We start from the raw sequence: 22,787 nt of genomic DNA, 5'->3' as shown, positions 1-22,787 counted from the left end.
AAGTTCTTGCTCTGAATGGCATTTTCCTGTGCCCAGCAGCAGCATCTGCCTCTTTGGAAAAGAGGGGCTGGTGGAGGCTCAGGTTCTGCATTTCCTTCATCCCAGGGCAAGCCCACCCCTCCAATCCTGAGAGCAAAGCTCAGCCCAGCCTCAGGGAGCAGGACAGATGGGCAGACTCTGTGTGCAGGGAGAATGGACACCATGAGCACTGCTGGGAGTACCTGGGCTGACACAGCTCCAGGGGGCTCACAGCCCTGCAGAGCTCCTCTTTGCAGCGAGAGGAGCAGCCCACCTGTTTTCTCTCCTAAGAAAGCAAAACCATACCCATATGCTGGTGATAGGGAAAATCAAGCAGAAAGGGGACACCTGTAAAGCTCTGTCTGCCTGCAAGGTGGGAGGTGCCAGCCACAAACACCCGAGCAGAGATCACCCACTCGTCACCTGTCAGGCCAGACACACCTGCACCCCAGAGACCCTTGGGTGACACACTGTCCAGAAAAAACCCTCACCACAGGAACCTCGGCCCCACTGCTGGCTGATGTCCCCCTCCCTGCCAGTGTCACACTCCAGCTACAGTGGCCACCACTGCAGCCACAGCTGTCATTTGCAGGCTGGTTTTTTTCTCTTCAGTCAGAAGCAGAGTCTACAGAGGTTTCAAGAGTGGGTTTTGCCTCTTCCTCTCTGTGTCAGCCCCAGGAACCTCATCCCATTGGTCTTGCCCCAGTTCTACTTGAAACTGGATGCACATATTCTTCTGTGCTAAATCCACTTCCTGCAAGGGTGGGTGCCAGGATGAGATGGAGGGGACAGGGGTAGGAGGTGAGGGGTCTGGTTTATGAGGACAGAGAAGGGTAAACCCCCAGCAATGGGAAATCACCCCCAGAGCTGGCATCACTTGGGTTCTGCCTCCCCAAACCTGGCATGGCTGGAGGCACCAGGAGAGGTGAGCACTTTGCAGCATCCCCGGGTCCCCAGCCCCTTGCTCAGCCTTGTCCCAGGTCCCTCCCTCGTGACAAAGGTGGCTGTCATGACTGTCCCACCCAGTGATGATCTCAGCTCAGCACTCAGCTCACATTGCTTGATGTGCCATATAACCCCATCTATCCTGGATTTTCCCCAAGATCTCAGGACAGCCATGGCTCTGTGCAAACTAGAGTCAAGGCCACCCTACTCCTCCTCTTCCTCCCATCAGCAAAGGTGCTGAGGAAGTGGGGTAAAAAAAGAGAAGAAAATTCCCCCTGAGCAGATGGTGGGAGGTACAGAGGAGCACAGGTGGCTCTTGGGTCCCATCCCAGGGGTGGCTGCATTTTAGGGACTGGGATCTTCCTGCCCCTGGCTGTTTCCTAAAGGCAGTGACAGGGAGCTCAGGCCCCCCTTGCCTTTTGCCAGCCTGTGGGGCCAATGCCAAGGGCTCAGGCAGCTGCTGGGGATGGGGGGCTCAGGGGTCCGGGGCAGTGACCCACACCTGCATCCTCCCCAGGGGAGCAGGTTGGGCAGGGCACAGCATGGCCAGGTGCCCACTGACAGCTGAGCATGACCTCCCTCAGTGTGGGCAAAGGGGAGGACAATTAGGCCATAAAGATCCACCAACAGTAACTTCCCTCTTCTTCCTTTCTTTGAGCCATTTACCACTGGTGGTGAAGCTCATGCTGGGGAGGAGCCGGATGAGGAGCTCTTCATGGGCTCCCCAAGGAGCATCTCAGCTGCTCAGCTGGGGCTGAAGGGGGCTGAGGGGGACCCTCAGTGCCTCGGGGCGCCACCTGCACTGGGGTCCCATGGGGGAGCAGATGACAGAGCGCCTGAGGGTCCCCAGCTGGGTGAGAGCAGGTGGCAGTACCCCCTCCATCCATCCTAGAGACCCCCAGAAATGCACCCAACCTGGGGACCACCCCTAGTCCTTCAGACCGGGTATTCCCGGTAGAAACCAGGCAGGTGAAGCAGAGAGGGAGAGCAGTCAGGGCTCCCTGGCTGCTCCCTGGGGCTCGGCGCTCCTATCCGTGATCGAGTGATGCCATCTCCTGGAAGGAGGAGGGCCGGGAGGTCCCTGGGGCCAGGCTGCACGCAGCCATCCCAGATGGAGCAGGGACACCATCCCATCAGCTCCTGCTCCCGTGGAGGAGGCACTTAGTATGGGAAACCAAGTCCTGCCTTGCCCCCAACTTGCTCTGAGCCACACCATGGTTTCTGCAGAAGTGGGAGAATCAAGTAGATGTCTCTGCTTGTTCCTCTTTTCTTCCACCACCTCCCCACTCACTCCAGCTCCTATTGCTTCCAAAGGCAAATCTGTGTCTTCAGACGAGCATATCCCAGAGCTGCATGGCCCCACTCCCATCCCAGTCCAGGCAGGACCTTTCAGTCATTCCTGAATGCCCCAAGAGTGACCCCTCCTCTCTGGCAATGGAGACATCAGTGCAACCCTCTCACAGAGGACAAGCCCTGCCTCATCTCCCTCAGCCCCCCTGCAGACTCGTATGTGGCTTTGGTTCTCCCCAGCAGCCTGAACCACCCCTGTGCTGTCACTTGTGTCCCCATGCTGAGGAGGGTCTGCAGAGCTGGTCCCCAGAGAGAGGGACCAGGACAGCCCAAATGGATGTGCCAGCACTGCTGCCACACAGCTCCCCTCTCCCCATCCAGTGATCCTCTTTGGGATCTGGATCAGCTTTCTTGGCAAATGCAAATGCCATAAACTGAGTGTTCTGAAGAGGGCACTGGGGACAGGGACACTGCTGGCACTTCTCCCCAGCCCGTGTGGGCCCTGCTCTCAGTGGGCTGGGGGTGTGATTCCCCCTGCTCTGGTGGGGAGCATCCTGCTTTCCCTCCTTGGCTGTGTTTCGGGCACGGGGCAAGCAGAGGGTTAACGATTCCCACGTTAAGTGGCTGCAGATGTGTGGGAAAGTCTGGGGCGAGCGGAGGCACCGCTATTAGTATTCACCCAGGAGCTGCCGCTGCCTCCCGGGGCTCTGCCGAGCACATTTCATAGCAAGGTTCGTGCTGGGGGTGAGGAGGAGTGCGTGGGACGGGGTCGGAATGGCCCCGAGGTGGGGAAAGGCAGCGGGATAACATCGTCCTCGGGCTGCTGCCTCCCCCAAGAGCCCCAGGAGTGTAGGGAAGGGGCCAGCCCCATAAGGACACAGCACCACACATGTGTACGGCCCAGAGTTACCTCCTGGCACCACTGGCACCCTGTGGTGTCCATGACTGTCCAGCACTGGGGTTTCCAGTGCTGCAGGAATGTTCCCAGTGGTGGGGAATGCTGCAGGATAGTCCCCAGGATGCTCCCCATCATGTTATGGGCGTACATTCACTTTGGAAGAAGCCCAAAGTCTGCCTCCCCTTCCTCCCTGGGCACTGGTGTCACCCACCCAGTCCCAGCAGGACCACACACACACAGGGTACAGGCTCCTCTGAACACCAGGGCACAGCTTTAGAGATGCTGGATGAGTCCCCAGTGCAGCTCCCTGCAGGAGCTGGATGCAGCCAGGAGCATGTGCTGGCAGCTGCCACGCCAGATGTGCTGCCCAGATGTGGGGCTGTGCTCCCTGGCACCCACCACTCCTCTCTTGTGGTCTGCGGCTTGACACCACTTCAGAGCAATGCTGGAATTCCTGGGCTGACTTGGAATTGATAGAGCCTCTGAAAAACTGAAGCTGTAGCAAATCTGGCCCTCATCAAACCTTCAGAGAAGTGGGGTAGGCCAACATCTGCTGCTCCTGTACCTGCCTGTCACCAGCTGGTGCACAGTACCTGTTGCTGGCTCCAGCATGGCTATTTCCACCATTGTCTTGGGTACCTGGTCTCTCTCCTTTATGCCAGGGTTGGGATATGGGCTTTTCTCTGGGTCCCAGCTCTGCCTGGGATGGGGCAGGAGTCTGGAGAGCTGCTTTGATCCATGTGATGCCAGAGCAGACCTTGGAATGTCCTGTCTCAGTGGCTGGTTTCCCTACCAGAGATGCTGCTCTACATGACCCCAAGCCCCCATTATCACTTAACAATGCTCACTGAAGCTGGAAATCTCAGCTGAGAGGGGTCTGGCATCCCACACCGCAGCTGTCCCAGCCCCAGGGGGACCACTGGGTCCTGCAGCACCACGAAGCACCAAAAATAGAGGTGAGCAGTGAAGGGCTGATGAGGCCAAAGCAGCAGAGCTGCTGCCCTCCACCCACACACTTGCACAGGCGAGTTCCTCTGGCTTTGGTGCTTCCTCTGAGCTGGCCTTTCCCAGGAGCTGCCGTAACCCCAGCGTGCTGTTCCTAAACAAAGTGTGCGCCTGTGGCTGCTCCCTGGGGATGCTCAGAGTGGGCTGACGTGTGCTTGCCGGGATGCTTTGGGCTCCCCAGGGCTCTCTCAGCATCCCCAAACAATGAATCCTGCCTTTTGCAGACTGGGAGGTTTTGCTTGCCAGATTCTTCCTGGTCCCAGCCTGGAGTGGGTATTGGGGCTATCTGTTTGCAAAGGACAGAGTGGGAAATGTGTCCCCCTTCAGGCTCAGGATGCTCTGCCCTCAAGCATGGTCTGTGTCAGCTTTTCCACCCCCTGCTCATCCCAGGTAGCCATCCCCAGTGCAAGGGGCCCAGCAGGATTGCACCAGGGGTGCAATCTTTCTCCCTCTCCCACTCTGCCTGGAGCAGTCACGTCCTCAGAGCAAGGACACTGCCAGGAAACAACTCTGCTGAACAATTCCCAGCAGCCCTTAGGTCCCCACACATGGACCCACCAGACACATCTTTTAGTCCCTTGGGAGAAGCCCTGGGAAGAGCCATGTGCACAGCACGTCCCCTCTGCCTCCTGCTCCCCACATGAGCTGCTCTCAGGCTCGCTGGCTCCATTTCTGCACAGGGGGGTGACAGGGCCCCTGACACAGGGCCACCACCAGGCCTGGAGCTGGGGGAATCCATCCAAGCCAGGCCTGCATCCCTCCTGCAGCTGTCCTGCTGCCAGGCATGGAGCTGGCACTCCAGCCCTGTGCCATGAGTGGCACACAGGGATAACCTGGGCACTGCAGCCTGGCTCTCCTCAGCCTCCACAGCTGCCCAGAATGAACACCTCCCCTCTGGTTTTCCATAGATACAGAGAAAACATGGAGATAATGTCAGATAAGCAGCAAATCTCTCGGGCTGGCCCAGCCAGGGAATCATTCCCTGTGGAATTGTGTAGGCATTTACTAGCTTGGCAGGAGGGAAGGAGTCTGCCTTGCAAAAAAGGCAGAAACACAGATTTCAGCAGTGTTGTCATTACGGGGAGGGCTTTTTAATTCTTAAAAAGGAAAATTAAAGAAAGATGGGCAGGTATATTTTCAGGATAGCCAGTGCAGTTTTGCACTATTTCTTGTTTGGATCAGAAAGAAACAGAGAATGGTTAAGGTCTGTAAGATCATAGATTCCAACCCACCACTGCCATCTTCACCACTAAACCATGCCCCCGATGCCACATCTTTTTTAACAGTTCCAGGGATAGTGATTCCACCACTCCCCTTTGCAGCCTGTTCCAATGCCTGACCACCCTTTAGCATCCAAAAGATGAAAATGGTGGCAAGAGCTGATGGATCAAAGGGCAGTTTTCATCCTGTCCCTTGTTACAGTGCTAAAACAAATCGAAAAAAAAAAAAAAATCCCTTCTGGACACATGATAATGTTCTGCCTACTGAAAGTTTCTCAGAAACTTGATTTGAACTCGTTAAGATGCTGGGAGGATTTATAGCTGGTCCATCACCTGGATTCCATCCCCCCAGGGCAGTAGGGGTGTAGGACATCTGAGATGATGCCACCTCTCCAAGCTCTGTGCCCTCAGCAGCCCCAACAGCCCCAAATCCCCAGCCAAACCCACCCTCTGCTGCAGCATCAGTTGCAGAAGACCTTTTATCCCCCTTTCCAGAAATGAAGAAGAGTTGCAAGGGTGAGTTGGTGGCCCCCAAGGGGCAGTGGCCAGTCGGGGCCAGGAGCTGCAGGACCAGCAGAGCCCAGCACAGGGAGGATCTGGGGGAGCACACGGAGTCAGTTCACTGCAGGCCTTCTTTAATAAAAACATGAGTCAGCTGCTGGCGTGGGCAGTGGATTTTCTAAACATCCCCTCATATCCTGAGAAAGGGAAAAAAAAAAAAAAAAAAAAAAAAAAAAAAGAAAACGGGAGGGGGGGCTTGAGGGGAAAAAAAGAGAAAGAAAATAAAAGAAAAAGAAAACAGGGGAAAAGGCCAGAATTGAAAGCAGACACAGGGAGAGAGCAGCTCCTTCCCTGCGGTTTAAGGAGGCGATAGTCGGGCTGCTCCGGGCTCCTTTTGTTCGCTGTTCTGGGCCCTCAGCGCTCGCCCCATCTCAGCCCGCAGCACAGCTCCCCTCTCCTTGCAGCCACTTTGGCTTCTCCTCCTTTTATTTTATTTTATTTTTTTTTTCACCCATCACCCTCGTCCGGCGGGCGTTAATCGCGAGTTGCGCTCCGCAAAGGGTCCCCACACGGGGTGGAGGGAGGAAGTCGGAGGAGCTCCGCTCCTCATTGGCGAAGCAGCCTCCCCCCTTCTCCTCCTCCCGAGGTCTCTTTTATTTATACACGCACGCACACACGCGTGCACATCCTCGGCCCCGGCTCCGAGCAGGCAGAGCCCCCTCCCAGCTGGGCCGGGGGCTGCTCAGGGCGCTGTGAGATGCGCTAGAGCGGCAGAGCAGGGGCTTGGCTGCAGCCCAGCCTTGGCACAGCCTCGCCTCTCCTTTTGATTTTATTTTATTTATTTTTTTTTTCACTCCCCTCCTCCCTTCCACTTCATTTCTTTCTTTCCCTCTCTTTCGCCTTTAAGTGGAGAAGCCTTGCCAGCTGGGCAGGCTGGGAGGGCAGGGACAGCCTGAGCAGGCAGCAGATAGAGTTTGGAGGAGGAGAAGGAGGAATTTCGGAGCCTTCCCTTGGGACGTGCGGCGCTCACTCGGCTGGAGGGACCCTGCTCAAGGTAAGCTCTCATGTCGCCCACTCGGGGCTGACTCGCCTTCTCTGCCTCTCCAGATGGGACACGCCGTGCTGGAGCTGGCACAGCCCCGAAGGAGCCTGCCCTCCTGTCCCTGAGCCAGCCCGGCTGCTGGGAAGGGGCTTTGCTCCCCTCCAAGGGGCTGGCAGCCCGAAACACCCACCGGGCTCTGGGGAGATGGTGTGTGCTGGGAAACAGCTGAATTCTGCGGCATCCCATAGGAAAGAACATGGCATTAACTCTCACTGAGTCCTGGGTTGGGACAGCTGAGAGGAGCACGGGGATGCTGTGGCTGTAGGACAGGGAGCAGGGACCCGCTGCAGCAGGAGGAGGGCCCGGGTGATCTCTGCTTCTCCCGGGACCTGGGGCTTGCCCTGGCTGGTGGGAGGGCTGGAGGGTGCACGGGGAAGAGGCTGCCCACCATGTCAGTGAGAAATCCTTAAGTGTGAGTGTAGAGCAGTGTCACCCCACTGCCAGCCTGTCCACACACACACATGGCCATCCCTGACTGCAGGCTGCTCCAGGGACCCTGTCACCTCTGTTGTGGGCCATGGGGAGGGACATCTGCCAGCCCTGCCCAGGGTCTGTGCCTGCGAGTGCTGGGCACTGGAGAGGGCAGAGCTTGGTAAAACCCTATTAGGCAGGGATGTGGGCAACTATGCTGTCCTCAAAGCACAAGAGCTGAGGGCCTGCAGCAGGGCAGAGCTGGTCTGCAGTGAGGCTCTGACAGCCCAGGGACAGGGGTGAGCATGACCTGCAGGGCTTTGGTGCTCACAGTGGGCTCAGAGCATCCAGCTCCTGCACCCACCTGCCAGCTGGGAGTCATTCATTGTGGTGGACAGGGATGTTGTGCTTCTCCATCCTGGTCCCAGAGCAAGTGGGGTTTATGCTAAAGCATGGGCAAATAGCTTAAAGTAGTTGGTCTGGTGTGCAAACCCTGTGCTGGCAGAGGCTTGGCATTCCCAAATCTTTTCAGGTCTCCCATTGATGACAAGGATTAGCAATGTTGAGACCCAGTGCTTCCCAGAGGGCATTGAGGGGTGGCTGGGAGGTCATTTCCCCCTAAACACCCTGCAGGACAAGATACTTGTTCTCCCATGGCTCTTGGGAAATAAGTGAGTTTCATGTGGTCACCGAGATCTGGTGTCAAGGACGTGGCCAGGCTGGCTTGGAGGGGGAGCTGCCAGGCAGCTGCCCTGGTTGGCAGCCCTGACATGAGGCTTGGAGTCACTCCTTGACAGGGACGTCACCCAAGCTTGGGTGTGCTCTGGCTGCTGTGGCAGCCACCAGCCCTGGGCAGTGTCCCTGAGCCCAGGAACCACCCCTGAATCAGTCAGTGCATCAGGAGGGATCAGTGTTCGGGGCAAGCACCAAGTCACAGCAACCCCACTGCAGCATGCACAGGGCTCTTCTCTCTTCCTAAAGCTGCTGTCCCTTCCTCCAGCTCAGGAGCACGGAGGGAGAGCAGGCCAGGAGACAACAGACACCCAACTCCCAGTCCCTGGATCACCTCCTGCATTCCTGCCCAGGACTGGGAGTGTGGGGTGCCATGGTCAGTGTGCAGCAAGCATGGCCAGCTGCAGTTCTGCAGGCTGGGAGAAGTTAACCATGGCTTATTGTCCAGTCCTGGGCACATCTTGTGTGTTCTGCAGGGCTCTGGCCTGGGCTTGGTCCTGTGCAATCCCTGCATGAACCACCTGGTTGGTGGCTGAGCACACATTCTCACCCTGGGGTAGCACCAAGCTGGGCGTGCATGGCAGTGTGGGAGGATCCCAGGAGCTGCAGCAGAGCCCAGAACCAACCAGAGTGGCTGTAGGGGACACAAACCAGGCTGCAGCAGGGTGCCAGGAAAGCCAAGCTGTTCCTGAGGGATGTGCTGGAAGATGCATGGCTGGAGGCAGCGTAGAGAGGCAGGGTGGAGGGAGCAGCTCCTCCCCAGCTCCAGGTGCTTCGGCAGGGACAGACATGGAGTGGATGGGCTCAGGGACAGACATGGAGTGGATGGGCTCAGGGACAGCAGTGAGGATGATGAGAAGTCCAGAAGAACCTGCAAAGGACTGGGAGAGGGGTTGAGGTGGGTTGTTGGTCACTAGGTGTTGTGGGAAGGTGACACACAGTCTTCATGCACAGGAAAAGTCATCACAGAGGGAAAAGAGCTTTTAGGGGAAATATCTGTAGGCTTAAAGACAGAAGGCTGAGTTCCTTCAGCCTCACAAGTCTCAAAGCACACGTCAGGGAAAGCTCTGGCTGGGAAGAATGGGCACAGGACAATGACACCATGATCTCTTTCAGCCTCATTTTTGATGGGTCTGGGACAGGATTTCCAAGGCATTCAAAACAACACCCTCAGGGAGAGGAGAGCACTGAGCCTGTCTGCAGGAGCACAGCAAGACAGGATTGTGGCATTGAACACCAGAGTAAAGCTGAGATTGAGAAATGCTCTCCAGCTGTGGGAGTGATGCCATGCAAAAAGAGACCATGGTGGCTGGATGTGGCTTTGGCCAAATGTCCAGCTGCTGCCAGAGGCTCCAGGCAGGGACTTCTCTGCCTGGTCCTCAGGGTTCCTTTGGCCTTGGTGTGTGATGGGAAGTGGGATGGGGTTGCAGTGCTGTCCACAGCGTGTGATGGGGTTGCAGTGCTGCCCACAGTGTCAGGCTCCAGCAAAGCCCCTTCCTGGGATATGGTGGCAGAGGTCAGGGAGCAGAGGGGCCGTGCTGAGCCCCAGGGGAGCCCTGGCAGCTGGGGCTGCCTTTGACCCAGAGCTGGAAGGAGCTGGGACCATGTGGGCTTGGCTGGGTCTGTCCTATCCCTGCAAGGCAGGATTGGAGCTGAACCCTTCGTGGAGTTTGTTTGTTTGTACTTTAACCAAGGGAAAGAAATCCCCTGGAGAGGAGCTGCAGGGGGAGGGTCCAGGCTGGGCATTGTTTCCTGAGGGGCTGGAGCAGCTCCAGGAGGCTCCTTCCGCTCCGCCAGGCAAATTGGACATAACGAGGCTGGGTTTAGGGGTCGTGCTCCCCCTCCTCCTCCTCCTCCTCTCCCCCATTGCCTAATTAGGGTTCCCAAGCTCAGCTCACCTCTGTCCTGTTCTGCTGCCACTCAGACACCTCCTCCTGGAAGGGCAGCACGTTCCAGCACCACGGGGAGCCCAGAGCAGCCCCAGCTGTGACAGGGACACAGAGGGCTGCTGGCAAGGCCCATGTGCTGAGCAAGGGGGTCCCTTGGGCCCAGTGTCCCCCTGTGTGGTCACAGGAGCTGTGCAGTGATGGATGCCCCTCACACCCTGCTGTTCCAGCATCCCTGGGTGCACACCAGGCTGTGGCACACCCTGGTCTGTGTGTGCAACCTTCCCTGGCAACCACAACCTGCAGAACCAGAGGACCATGGTGTGTGGAGCCTGTGCAGGGAGCTCACAGAGCTCCCACAGAAAGGCTGATGCCAGCAGAGCCAGGGCAGGGCAGTGTGTGGTGTTTGTCCTGCACCCATGGATGGACTTATCCTCCCCAGGCCATGCCTGCAGGGTCACCTGCTTATCCATCCAGCAATTGACTCACACTCTTCCTGGGGCTCAGCAAGAGCCAGTATTTGATGGAGCTGGTGGGAAGCCGTGGGGTGCAGGAGCTGGGGCAGTAAGGGGTTGGAGAATGCAGGGATGTATCAGGGCACTGCACTAATTGCTAAACCCTGGAAATGCACCAGGAAACAGATGGAGCACCTTCTCCAGCCCCTTCTCCCTGCTGTGGAAGGGCAGGTTGGGCAGCACAGGGGTGATGCTCCTGGAGCAGCAGGGGATGGCCAGTGCTGCTCCTCAGCCCCTCTGCCTTCCCCCTTCCGGCCCAGCTCCCATGTGAAAGAGGCTGTGACTGAAATCTTAATGCTACCAAGAGCCAGCAATTGGCACCAATTAAATTGCTACATTCATGTTTGAATTGCTTTAACTGGCGAGACACACTGTCTTATTTATACAAAAAATATGTTTGCTTGTGGGTTTGTCTGAACCAGTGCCAGCAGAAAATGCACCATTTCAAGGCCTGTGCTCTGCAAGCTCATTCTCCTCTTCCAAACTGGAAGTCACCTTGGTTTCAGCCTTTGCCAGTCAATGGTGGCAGAACAGAAACACTGCTTTGCTCGGGGCTGGGCACTGCAGGCACCACGAGAGGGTCCCCTCCTCTCTGCCCACAGGCAGTGCCAAGTTTCCTTCTCCAGCCTGGGAGCTGTTTGGGAGAATATGGTCTGATTCAGGAGCAGGACTCGCTGCCCAGTTAAAAGCTGCACTCAGGGGGAGGGCAGGGGGTGCTGGCAGCTGCTGGTGCCAAGTCCTGCCTCAGCTTCTCCTCTGGAGGTTCTGTCAGGTTTTGGGGGTAGGGGCTGTTAGCAGAGCATGGGCGCAGAGGGGAGCTGATTTCTGATTTGTGACTGAGAGGGGAAGTTATAAAGAACCCTGCCTGCAGGTTGGCAAAAATGGTTTACCCTGCCTGGGCAGAGCATGCAGGAGGGGATTATCTGTCTCTGCAGTCCTGGTGCCAGTGTCACCATCCTGATCTTCCTGCCCCATGCAGGAGGGGTCAGAATCAGCTCACAGCACCCAGAGCTGCACCACAAGTTGCATTTTGCTCCCTCTCAGAAATCCAGAACAAGGCCAGACAAAAAATCCCTCTGAAAGCAGCCTCTGCCCTTCACACCCAGCACTGGCTGGCTCCATCCTTTCCCACCCTGGCCACAGTGCCAGGCTCCTCTGCAGCTCCTGCAGACAGGCACAGGGTGCCCTGACCACAGACGTGGTGAGTGCCTAATCCCAGCCACGAGAGCCTAAACCCCCAGAACAAAGCAATTTAGCTCGGGTCCCTGGGAGGCAGCTGGGAGGAGCTGGTGCAGCCACGGAGATTATCTCCTCCTCCTCCACAGATCTCAGGGAAATGCTCACAAGAGGATCAGGTTGCTCAGCCTTTGCTGGGGTGTTGGACTGGTAAGACCTCAACACTCTGCCTGCTCCTGGGGCTTTGCAAAGCCCCTACATCCAACTGGGACTTTGGATGGTTCTTTTTCTCATCCTGCCTCCGTTGCTCTCCCCTCACAGCTTATTAATGGTTAATTAGAGCCAGCTGGGAGCTGTGGCTCCAGCCCTGGCCCCACCAGAGCAGCCCCCCTGGGTCAGTGGCTGTGAGCAGGTGATGGAGGTGCTGACTGGCTGGGGACTGCTCTCCTCCCTGTGCAGACACCAGCAGAGAGCTTCCCTTCAATCACCATGGGAAGGCAGTCAGGGATTTCTGGCAGCCCCTGGGGATGCCAGGACAAGGGATGAGAAGCCAAGATAATCCCTGATCTTGGTTCCATGTTCCCTGCTTCCCTCATTCTCTGCTCTGGTGGGGAGAAGCAGCAAACAGCCCCTATCCAGTCTGACATGCCCAGGAGCTGGGACCCCTAAATGTGCCAGTTTGGGGGTGGAGGGGTAGGAGAGCTGAGTCACTCAGCCAGCCCCAAGGCTTTGCTCACCAGTTGGAGCAGCCAGGAGGAGGCAGGGAGATGTGTGGGTCCTGGTTTGGGTCCCTGCAGCAATGTTCATAGCTGACATTGCTCACATGCCTGTGAAGCAGCGTGCTGTGTTCTCCCAAAAATGTCTTTGCTGTCACGAGTAATAGAAAAATTATGGGATTGTCATGGACGGCCCTGTGCTGGGTATTTTAAAGCATATATTGGAAAAGAGCTCTGGGAAGGGCTGAAATGCTCCCAAGGGCCACACTGCACTACAAGGGGTGAGCCCTGAGTCTGCACAGGGCTGCTCCCCCACCCAAGAGCATCCCCAGACATGCACAATGCCAGACTTAGGGCTGTGCTCCAAAACACTGCCCAGCCTCCAGCAGCACCCCAGAGCAGTCCCAGCCCCACCACAGCCCTGGCACACATTGGCTGCCCCAGGGACACTGAAGTGGGCAGGATTTGATGCGGGTGAGAAGCAGGGGGTGCGCCAAAGGACAGCTGGGCATTGCCTGGCGCGTGGCAGGGGCAACCCCTCCCTCCTTGCCCAGGCCCAGGTGAAGCCTGGTCCTCACCCAGGGCTTTCCCACAGTCCAGGCCAGGCTTGCAGGCCCTGGGGAGCAGCCCACGGGGTCTGGCCTTTCCTCTGACAGCGGAAGCAGGGGAGCATGCGCAGCTGAAAGGGCCATGGATACCATCCCTGGGGCTGGGGGATTATTTATAACACTGGCACCTCTCCAAACAGATGTTTCTTTTTATTCTGAACTTGCACTAAATGGGTCACTCGTTTCCTCCGTCTCCCATGGGTTTAGAGCAGAGGGGGAGAGAGGAGGGGATGTGGGTGAGAGTGCAGGGCTCGCCCTGGTCCCACGTCCCTCCGTGCTGGCTCCTCACAGTGTCGTGGAGAGCCCGTGGCTGGAGATTTGCAGGGTTCTGTGCGTGGACATTGTGTTCCCCCCTTGCTCAGAGCGGGAGGATGGCCGTGGTCAGACAGGGCTCCGTGGGGCTCCCCACCCCATTCCTCACGTGGCTGACCCCAGGGCAGCTGAATCACTGTGCTGGGGCTCAGTGTGGACTTGTCATCCCCCCTGGCAGTCTCCCTCCCCTGCTTCAGGGTCACAGTCCTCGTTTTCAGCTTTCTGTCAAAGCCTGTGTCAGGGCAGGGTGCCCTGGAGGAGGCTGGGTGTGCCACCTCGTGTGCTGGCATCTGCTGCATGCAGGACCCTCATGACCACACAGCCATGTTCTCCAGATGCCACTGAGGCTGGGGGGTCCTGGGCAGGGGCTTTGGTCATGTCAGATCTGCTCCCTGATGCAGAGGTCGTCAGGAGAGCCAACCCCTCCTGTGGGCACAGTGTCCCTGGGCTCATCCCTCAGCTCATCCCCAGAGGTGGCATCTGCCCATGCTTCTCCTGTCTCCTGGAGAGCTCAGTCCCTACCAAGGCTGGGCTTTAATCACATCTTCACAGCCAAGGAGCTCTCACAAAACCACTCAGAGGGTTTTGGCATAGTGACACTCCCTGTGCTTGCAAGACTTCACCTCTCCCATCCTGAAACACGCCCAGATCCAGCACACTGCCCGCATGTACCCAGGCTCTCAGCATCCCCCGGTCTCAGTGTCTGGGGAAAGCCTTGGGGCCCGCTGGGCACTGGCAGGTGGCCAGGTGAGGAGGGGTTTGCCCCCAGGTGTTCATCCTGGGGCAGGGATGGTCTGTGGGATGCAGGGACTCCCCAGCCCTGCTGCTCCTCAGTCTGGTTTCAGATTTCCTACCCCTGTGTTTTATCAGCAGCCGTTTATGGGCCTTGGGATGACAAGCTCCCCATGTGTGTGCCCTGCCTAATTCCAGCCTTTTGCTGGGAAAAAGAAAAAGGGCTCTGTGATGATAATCTGGCCTGTGAGTAAACATGGTGTCATGGGAGCCAAGGGACCCCAGAGGAGAGATGTTGCAACTCCGGACAATTCCAGCCAAGGGGAAAAAAAAGCCAACAACCACTCAGTTTTATTTAGATTAAAGGGTGGGAAAGAAGCAGTTGCAGAGGCCAGAGGGAGGGTGGCAGAGGAAAACAGGACAAGCCAAGGAGTTTCACTGCAGGACAAGCAGGGTTTGGGTTTCAGGGGTCATCAGCCTTTGCTTGGGGAGCTTTTTGCCTTCAGAAGCGGGGGATGGTGTCCATGGTGTCCCCCCTCCTCCTGCCAGGAATGCCTTTGCTCCCTGGCTGTGAGTGGTATTGATCATGGGATCCATGGAGGGAATTTTTTATTGCATATGGGCACCCATGATCTCACTTAATGACTCAGATGTGATTAGACAGAGAAGAAATAAAGTATATTTGACTTCCCGCTAATTTGCACCAGATGTCCCTTGCCTGTTTGGCAGGACAGCGGGGCCATCAAGCATTGTGGGAGCGCCTGGAAGCACAGCCCTGCAAGAAAAGGGGCTAGAAATAGAAATCCAGAGGAAGGGAAAGGATTGGCAGCTGTGTGAGAGCTCCTTCCCAGTCAGACCAGATGCCCTCGTGGGCAGGGCCAGCATCCAGCACCCCTGCCCAGCACCACAGGAGCAGCAGTGAGGGCAAGGAGAGCAGAGGGAAGAGCAATGTGGGCAATGGATGCAGGAATTGCCCCTGGAAAGAAAAAATAGAGTTTGCTGAGGGGGGGCTGTGCACCCTGATTTTCAGCACACAGTGCATTCCCTGACTGGTGACTAATGGTCAGTAGGGAGCAGAGCTCCTGCCAAGGTGGCTCTCAGGGTGGCTGTGGCTGCTCTCCCTCTCCCCAGCGTGCTGAGCCATCCCTTTGCCTGTGCACCAGCTCTGCAGGCTGGTTCTCAGCTCCCTCAGCTCTGGGGGTGCTTGTGGGATCCCCACACACACACACTGGTTCTGCACAGGGCACTGGCTGTGGAGAGGCAAGAAACGTGGTCTGGGTGGGCTGGGAGGAGGGCAGTGGACTGGGAGAACATCCTTGTGTTCCTAACCCATCCTTGTGTTCCTAACCCATCCTTGGTGTTCCTAACCCATCCTCTCCCATGGTTTATGATGTTTACAGGACTGGAAACACCCCTGCCCTACATGATCCATGCTTGGGGATGGGCAGTGCCATGCAGTGGCTGCCATGTGTGTTCTGACAGGGTGCTGGGAGACACTCAGCGAGCAACTGCACACAAAAGGGGGCTCAGAGTATGGCAGGGCACACAGAGCAAAGTCAGAGGAAATTCTTGCCTTGTAACCCAAGAATAGTGAAGACTGAACCCACACAGCATATTTTGGGCATTAGCAAAGGCATTTTAGGCTTACTAGCATTCTTAAGCAAGAGAGAGGTCTGGAGTGGGGGAACATTATGAATCAGCAAGGTCTGGTGATGCTTGAGCTGCTTAGCAGGGCACCCTGAGGTGCAAGGAGCAGTAGAGGTGGCTCTCTAAATTCAGGTGGTACCATCCCCAGCAGAGGCTGGATGCAGCGATCCTTGTATCCACACTCCTGGGCGTTGCCCTGCTCCTGCTGCAGAAATTCCTGTCCCAGTTCATCAGCCACAGAGGCATCACCCCAGCCCTGAGCTGAGGAGGGACTGCGAGAGGAGGCAGAGGAGAAAGCTCAGCTGTCATCAGAGCTGGGATGCAGGAGAAACGGGAGCAGGCTGCTCTGGGAAAGCTGTGCAGTCATGGGATGGGGAATCATGAGACTTGAATCTGGTCCTGGCGTGGCGTGGCCCTGGCCATGGCCTTGGCCGTGCTGCTTGACCTCTGCTCTGGCCCTGTCACCTGTGTCCTGTCTGTGGGATCACAGGGCTCTGATGGCCTATGCTCAGTGCTGCTCTGGGGTGTTGGGGTGACCCCTTTTATTCCATCCCCCCTGCAAGAGCACAAGGCTAGAGATGCTCAAGCAGGATTCCAGCAGTGCCTGACCTCAGCCAGCCCTGGGACACTCCTTTGCCAGCTGGGGAAGCCAGCAGCCCCAGGGTTGGCTCAGCTCTCCTCATCTCTGCTGCAAACTCCGCTCTGCTCTGCCAGGCTGCTGTGATTACAGAGGGGAGATAAGGACAGGCAGTGTCTGTGTCACCAGGCAGGGACAGTTGCCTGTATCTGTGTCTTGTTTGGACTCCAGACCCTCCCAGACGCTCTCAGTCCAGCAGTGCCCAGCTCTGGCCTCACTGGGGGCAAGCAGGGACGTGCCAGCTGCTGGGACCAGCCTCCCCCACGGCACTTGGCCAGGCCCCAGCGTGGCCCCAGGACCTGAGCCCTGGTGGAGCTGAGCCCCTGGGGACACAACCACCCCACAGGCATGTGGGGCCACGTGTGCTGTGGGGCTGTGTCACCCCATTGCCCTGCTCCTGCTGCAGCCAGCCCCGCCAGCCAGCCGACCTCCTGTCTCCTCTCCCAGCCAAATTCCTCCTTTAGAATAATAAACAGTGTGGCTCAAGAGAAAGGCTCCTTTCCCTGCCTGGCTGGGACTGGTTTGCCTTCACATGGAGGAGCTGGAGAGGGGCAGAGGGAAGGACTGTACCAGTGCTGGCAGGGAGGGAGCTCTGTGGTGATGGGGATGGGGAGCTGGGACAGCACCTTGGTGGCTCTGCAGGTTGGGAGGCTGCCACAGAGCTGCAGGGCTGAGTGAAGGTGCTGGACCTGGCATTGCTGCAGGAGCTCCCTGGCCTTCGTGATTGTGCCTGGATGGGTGAAGGCAAAGGATCCCATGGCTTGGAAATACTCATGTCCTGGCTTGTGGGAAGGATGTAGGAGTCTGAGGAGTCTGTGGCACCCTGCTAACCCACAGAGGTGAGAGGAGGTCACCCAAGGCCACTGAGCATTGTGTAGGTGCCTGTGTTTGGGTCCCTGGGTGGGATAATGTCTGGGTGCCTGCTTCTGTACCACTGAGTGGGATTGCTCCTCCTCGTCTGGCACTCACAGTTCCTGCTAAGAACAAAAGCTGGGACTGAGGAGAGAAACAAGTGCTCTCAAAGCTGGCAGTGAGCTGGGTGCATTTGCATCCCTTGTGAGACGCCTGTGCTCACCCACATGTGCAAGCACACGTGTCCCCGTGCCAGGGAGGGACAGCCTTGTCCCTCTGTTCCCTCAGGACCGAGCTCAGCCAGCGGCTCTGAGCGTGCCTCTGCCCCGGCCGCAGCACACAAACAAGGGAGAGGTCAGCGCTCTCTGCGAGACGCTGCCACCCTCCCACTCTGCTTGGGAAGCATCTCCAAGAGAAATGCCTTTCTGCAAAAGCAGCAGCTTTATTAAAACCAGCTCTGAGCACAGCGCAGGCGGCCAGGGGCAGCAGGCGGAGGCTACGGGGCTCGCAGAGCTCGCTGCAGCAGCACCCCTGCTAGCCCAGCACACTCCAGCTAGGCCAGGAACAGCATCCCTGCTAGCCCAGCACCCCTGCTAGCCCAGCACACCCCAGCTAGGCCAGGAGCAGCAGCAGCACCCCTGCTAGCCCAGCGCTAGCCCAGCACTCTGCTAGCCCAGCACCCCTGCCACCCCAGCACTCCTGCTAGGCCAGGACCAGCATCCCTGCTAGCCCAGCACCCCTGCTAGCCCAGCTCCATCACCTCTACCAGCCCAGCACCCATCACCCCTGCTAGCCCAGCCCCAGCACACACAGCCCTGCCAGCCCATCTCCATCACCCCTGCTAGCCCAGCCCAGCCCCAGCACACACAGCCCTGCCCGGCTCCCCGCTCCAGCAGGCAGGGTTTGCCCGTCAGTGACCCTGCAGAGATCGCTGCTGCAGGTTGGAAGCTGTCTGTCTGTCTGTCTGGCTGGCTGTGTGGGATGCCCAGCTGCAGCAGGACTGGCAGTGACAGCCAGGGAGCTGCACAGGCAGATAAAAGCTGGGCATGAGCTTGGGAGGGTCTTAGGGCTAACAGGCAGGTATCTGGGGGCTGGGGTGGTGAATGCAACCTGGCTTGGGCAGGCAGGCAGGGAGGGGTCAAAGGAGAGGATCCCAGTTGTCCTTACAACCTTGAACATTGAATAATGGATGAATCACACACCTCTGTAAAGGAGAATGGGGAAAGGAAGGTGATTGTTCTCATGGCAGTGCCTTGGGGGGCAGAGATTAGATTGTCCTCCTTCACTCTTCTGCAGCTTGGTGCTCTGAGGGTGGGTGCAGAGAGGTCACATTCATTTACAGCCTGAATTTCACCTCGGTCCTTTCATCCTACCCACCCCCATCTCTTGCCCTAAGTGCTCTTATCCCCTCTGGCAAACGAAGAGAGAGAAAGAGTTACAGGGATTTTTTCCGGAGGAGGGAGACGGACGCTGCTGAATAAGCTGGAGACCTGGAAGGATTTGTGGTAGATCAGACTTCTGTTGAGCCAAAGCAAGAGAATAATAAAAACATCTGACAAGCGCACGTCATTTAAAAACCATTTCCTCCTTAACATCAAGCAGGCCGGGAGGCCGCTCCAGGGCCAAGGCAGAGCTCAGTGAGAGCCTGGGGCTGCCTCAGCCGGTCCAGGTTGCCACTAGCCCTGCTCCAGCCTGGCAAGAGCTCCCCAGAGCCCTGCCAGCATCTCAGGGGGCTTCTCCTGGGGTCTGCCCTGGGGGGGGCCCGTGGCAGGGCAGCAGCTCAGCCTGGGCAGAGCTGGGAGGTTCAGCCCCATGCAGGAGCATCCCCGAGCTCCCCAGTGAACTCATCTCCCCCAGGCACAGAGAAGCCTTTTCCTTTACTCTTCCTCTTGTCCGTGTGTTCATTTTGCTTTTCAGAAATGCTCCTTCCCACCCCTGCAGCACCACGGGGAGGGGTATCTGTCACCCCAATGCACAGGAGACACCCCTGCTCTTAGGGAGCTCTGGCCTCGTCTCCTTTGGCTCCTGCTTTGCACCAGGGAGGGCTTGAAAAGCTCTGTAGAAAGAACATTTCTTGAGAAATGTTGATTAGAAGAACTTTAAACTTTAAACTTTAAAAAACCCTCATAGATATTCTGTTAAATTTATGTATTTAAAAGTTAAATACAAGAAACTGGTTTTTTGGTGAAGTTTCTTCAGGCTTGTTGTGGTTTAACCCCAGCCAGCAACCAAATGCCATGACAAGGCTTCTTTTCTTTCATTGGAAGGAGCAAACAATGTGGGAGGGTTGCAAGGGGATCTGTTTTCTAGCAAGTTTTATCTCACAGTGACTGAGGGAAGAAAAACGAAGGAAAAAAGGCAAGTGGTAAAGCAGAGGAAGGGAGGGAGGGAGGGAGGGAGGGCTCTGCCGAGGGGGAGAGGCATTTCCAGCTGAGATGAGCAAAAGTTGACACAACTGCTGGAGCCTCCAGCAAAATCCCTGTTTACCAGTGGGAGAAGCCTTAGAAACTGCAGATCCAGCATGAGAGGGAAGCACCACTCCCCCAGGAGGGAAAGGCTGAAAACTGGAGAGATTGAAGGTTTCTGAGGTGGAGAAGTGAGGCCAGGGACCCCTGCCCAGGAGAGCCGAGGGACCCCTCCTGTGCTGAGTGCTGTGCTCATGTCACTTTGCTCCTGACAGGACTCGGACACCAAGCCCAGGGCCCAGCATGGCGTGCCCCACTCTCAGGACGTGTCTCTGCCTCCTCATCCTCACTGGTGAGTGCTGTGCTGGGCAGGGTGTGTGATCCTGGGGGCTCACCTCGGGGTGAGGGGAGGGAAGGGGCAGTGCCATGGGGAGGCACTGGAGTGCACAGCGTGCCCCAGGCACATCTGTCCCTGCTCAGATCCCTGGGCTGACTCAGTCCTGTGCTGGGGTGGATGTGAGGTGCCCTCCTGCTTCATGGTGGGAGGAGGAGACCTCTCCACAGGCAGCAGTGCCAGGTGTGCTTAGACATTCCTTAGCAGACACCTGAGAACCCACATTAGCTGGACACCCCACAGGGGGGATTTGGTCAGATCCCAAATATCCAACAGCCCCCCAGCAAGGCACCAGGGCTCCTGGCTGCACCTGGGCTATTCATATTCCTGCAAGTCCCTGGAGCTGTCCCCAGCTGTCCTGCCCATCTGTGGGGACACCAGAGGGGAGTATGTCACAGCCCCATTGGGACATCTGGGCAGATGGTGAAGCAAGGAGGCTGGGAGAGACATGGGGAACCATACAGGAAGACCTTGCCTGCTCTATTGCTTCCAAAGGATTTCCTGCAAGGTTTTGCTTTCATTCCTTTTTCACTTTCTTGTAAACTGTCATTGTTTCAGCCTCATCTGGTCGTGTCTGACACTGACTGTGTGGACAGGCAGCCAGAAGAACAAGGAATTGCCTCCTATCCTCCTTGGGGGTTCTCCACCCAATATTGCCACAGACAGCATGGGCTGCTTTGAACACTGCTGAATCCTGTCATATCTGATTTGCTCTCCAGGCGGGGTTGTAGGAGGTACAGGGAATGAAGGTGACCCACCAAGGTCTGGACTGGCAGGACATTTTTGAGGAGACCGTGGGTTTGTCAGTGCTGATTACACTAGGGAAGGCAAACCCAGGAGAGTTATTTTTCAGTGTAAAGGCTGACACTGCAAAGCAAACCCATTGCCATGAGGTGTGCTTCTCTGTGGATTGCAGAGCAATTCAGTTTGGTCTCACTTCTCTCTCAGGTCTGCTGGAGGTGACGTCTGGGGACCGCAGGCTGCACATCGAACCCGGGGACACGGAGCTTGTCCTCAGCCTCCACAGCACCTTCTCCCTCCTGTGCTATGGGGACAGAGAGCTGCTCTGGGAACGGGAGGGGCAGCCCCTCAGTGCCTCGCTGGAGCACAGGGACGGTGTGTTTGTCAGCAATCTCACCCTCAGGAACGTGACAGGCCATCACACCGGGGAGTACACCTGCACCTACAGCCCTGAGCAGGCTCCAGAGCCAGCAGAGAGGAGAGCCCTCTACATCTATGTTCCAGGTAGGGGACAGCATGTCCTTGACTGTGGGTTTCCATGGGGTTTAGCAACCAGGAAAAAAAGGGCTTTGACTTATTGTTCTGTCTCCAAGCACCTGGAATCCCCAGATCCCTTCTCCAATGGCAGGAGAGTCCTCATGGTGGGTCTCTCTGGCTGTGGCATGTCTCTGGTGTGCCAGCTCATGGAGAGTGTGGTGTGCTGGGACAAGTGGTGTGGGAGCAGTGGTGCTCAGTGGTGCTGGGTCTCTCTCACCCTCTGATGACATTTGACAAGCACACAACAGCTCTACTTTCCCCAGGGAAGGATGGGAAGAAGCAGCCCACTGGCATGGAGTCAGGGCCCTGTGGTGGAGTACTCCTGGAGGAGCACAAAACAGCCCTGGTTAAGCTTCCAAACAGCATTCTCTAACCAGAGTTCCCTCTCTCCCACAGATCCCTCCCTGGTTTTCCTCCCTGCAGTCACCTCTGAAGAGGTCTTCATCTTCATCACGGGCTACACAGAGGCTGTCATCCCATGCCGTGTGACCAACCCACAGATGCAGGTCACCCTCTATGAGAAGAAGGTGGAGAACCCCATCCCAGCTACATATGATCCACAACAGGGATTTAAAGGCTTCTTTGAGGATAAAACCTATTTCTGCCGGACATTTGTGGATGACCAGGAGGTGGATTCAGACACTTTCTATGTCTACAGGATCCAGGGTGAGCTGACATTGTCTTAGCACACTTGTGCACCTGCTGTGGCTGTTTCTTCAGGCCAGTGGCAGGAGACACCCAAGTTCTCTCCCTGTCTTCTCAGTGATGATCAATTTGGAGGCTGTATTTAGTTCTGTATTAGAGAATGGGTTTTGCCTACAAGCCAGCTCACTCCCTCAGGGAAGACAGTTCTCAGTGGACCAGTCCACCCGGGGTAAATGGACTGGGTGCCCACTTATGTGGTATTCACATGCCCTCTGAATGGAGAGAAGCAGAGAAAAGAATGATCAAAACAATTCTTCTCTCATTTGCTGCTCCTGTGTTTTTGAATATGTGGAATCTGTTGGAAAATTGTTTACCCAAGGTGATTGCTTGATTGGATTCTGGTGTTTTGATTCATTGATCAATTGGATCCACGTGTGGGTGTTAGGTCTGTTGGCTGACAGTCTTGAGTTTTCAGTGGTAGTTAGAAGTAAGTATGATGTAGTATAGTTACAGGATAGTATAATGTAATATAATATAGTTTTAATGAAGTGAGCGTTCAGCATTCTAAAGCCATGGAATCAGATGACAGTAATTTCCTTCTTTGGGGGTCCTGCTTTTACAATACACTTATCCCTCCATAATTCCTTCCTCTCTTCCACCTCTCCCACAGTGTCATCTGTGAACGTGTCCATCAGTGCAGTGCAGACCATGGTGCGCCAGGGGGAAAACGTCACCGTCATGTGCACCGTGAGCGGCAACGAGCTGGTCAACTTCAACTGGGACTATCCCCGCAAGCAGGTGAGTGCTCCACACCCACAGGCTCGGGCAGCAGCTCCAGCCTTCACCCACATGTGCCATGGCA

The 22,787-nt window shown here is 56.7% G+C and overlaps 1 protein-coding gene across 2 annotated transcripts in view; it reads left to right on the top strand.

Annotated features, from left to right (window-relative positions):
* The first annotated feature begins 6,582 nt into the window (after positions 1 to 6,582).
* Positions 6,583 to 22,787, top strand: part of PDGFRB (platelet derived growth factor receptor beta) — a 32,728-nt gene continuing 16,523 nt past the window's right edge. The window contains exons 1-5 of one of the 2 annotated variants that reach the window (XM_063168835.1): positions 6,583 to 6,931; positions 19,884 to 19,960; positions 20,951 to 21,247; positions 21,677 to 21,946; positions 22,596 to 22,723. In XM_063168835.1, coding sequence (XP_063024905.1) covers positions 19,912 to 19,960; positions 20,951 to 21,247; positions 21,677 to 21,946; positions 22,596 to 22,723 — 744 coding nt within the window. In that variant the 5' untranslated portion in view covers positions 6,583 to 6,931; positions 19,884 to 19,911. Of the gene's footprint in view, positions 6,932 to 19,594; positions 19,792 to 19,883; positions 19,961 to 20,950; positions 21,248 to 21,676; positions 21,947 to 22,595; positions 22,724 to 22,787 lie in introns of those variants that run through there. The other variant, XM_063168836.1, reaches the window with a different exon arrangement.

This window comes from Melospiza melodia, chromosome 14 (assembly GCF_035770615.1).
Source record: "Melospiza melodia melodia isolate bMelMel2 chromosome 14, bMelMel2.pri, whole genome shotgun sequence".
Lineage (NCBI taxonomy): Eukaryota > Metazoa > Chordata > Aves > Passeriformes > Passerellidae > Melospiza > Melospiza melodia.
This window is presented reverse-complemented; position numbering and strand designations above follow the sequence as displayed.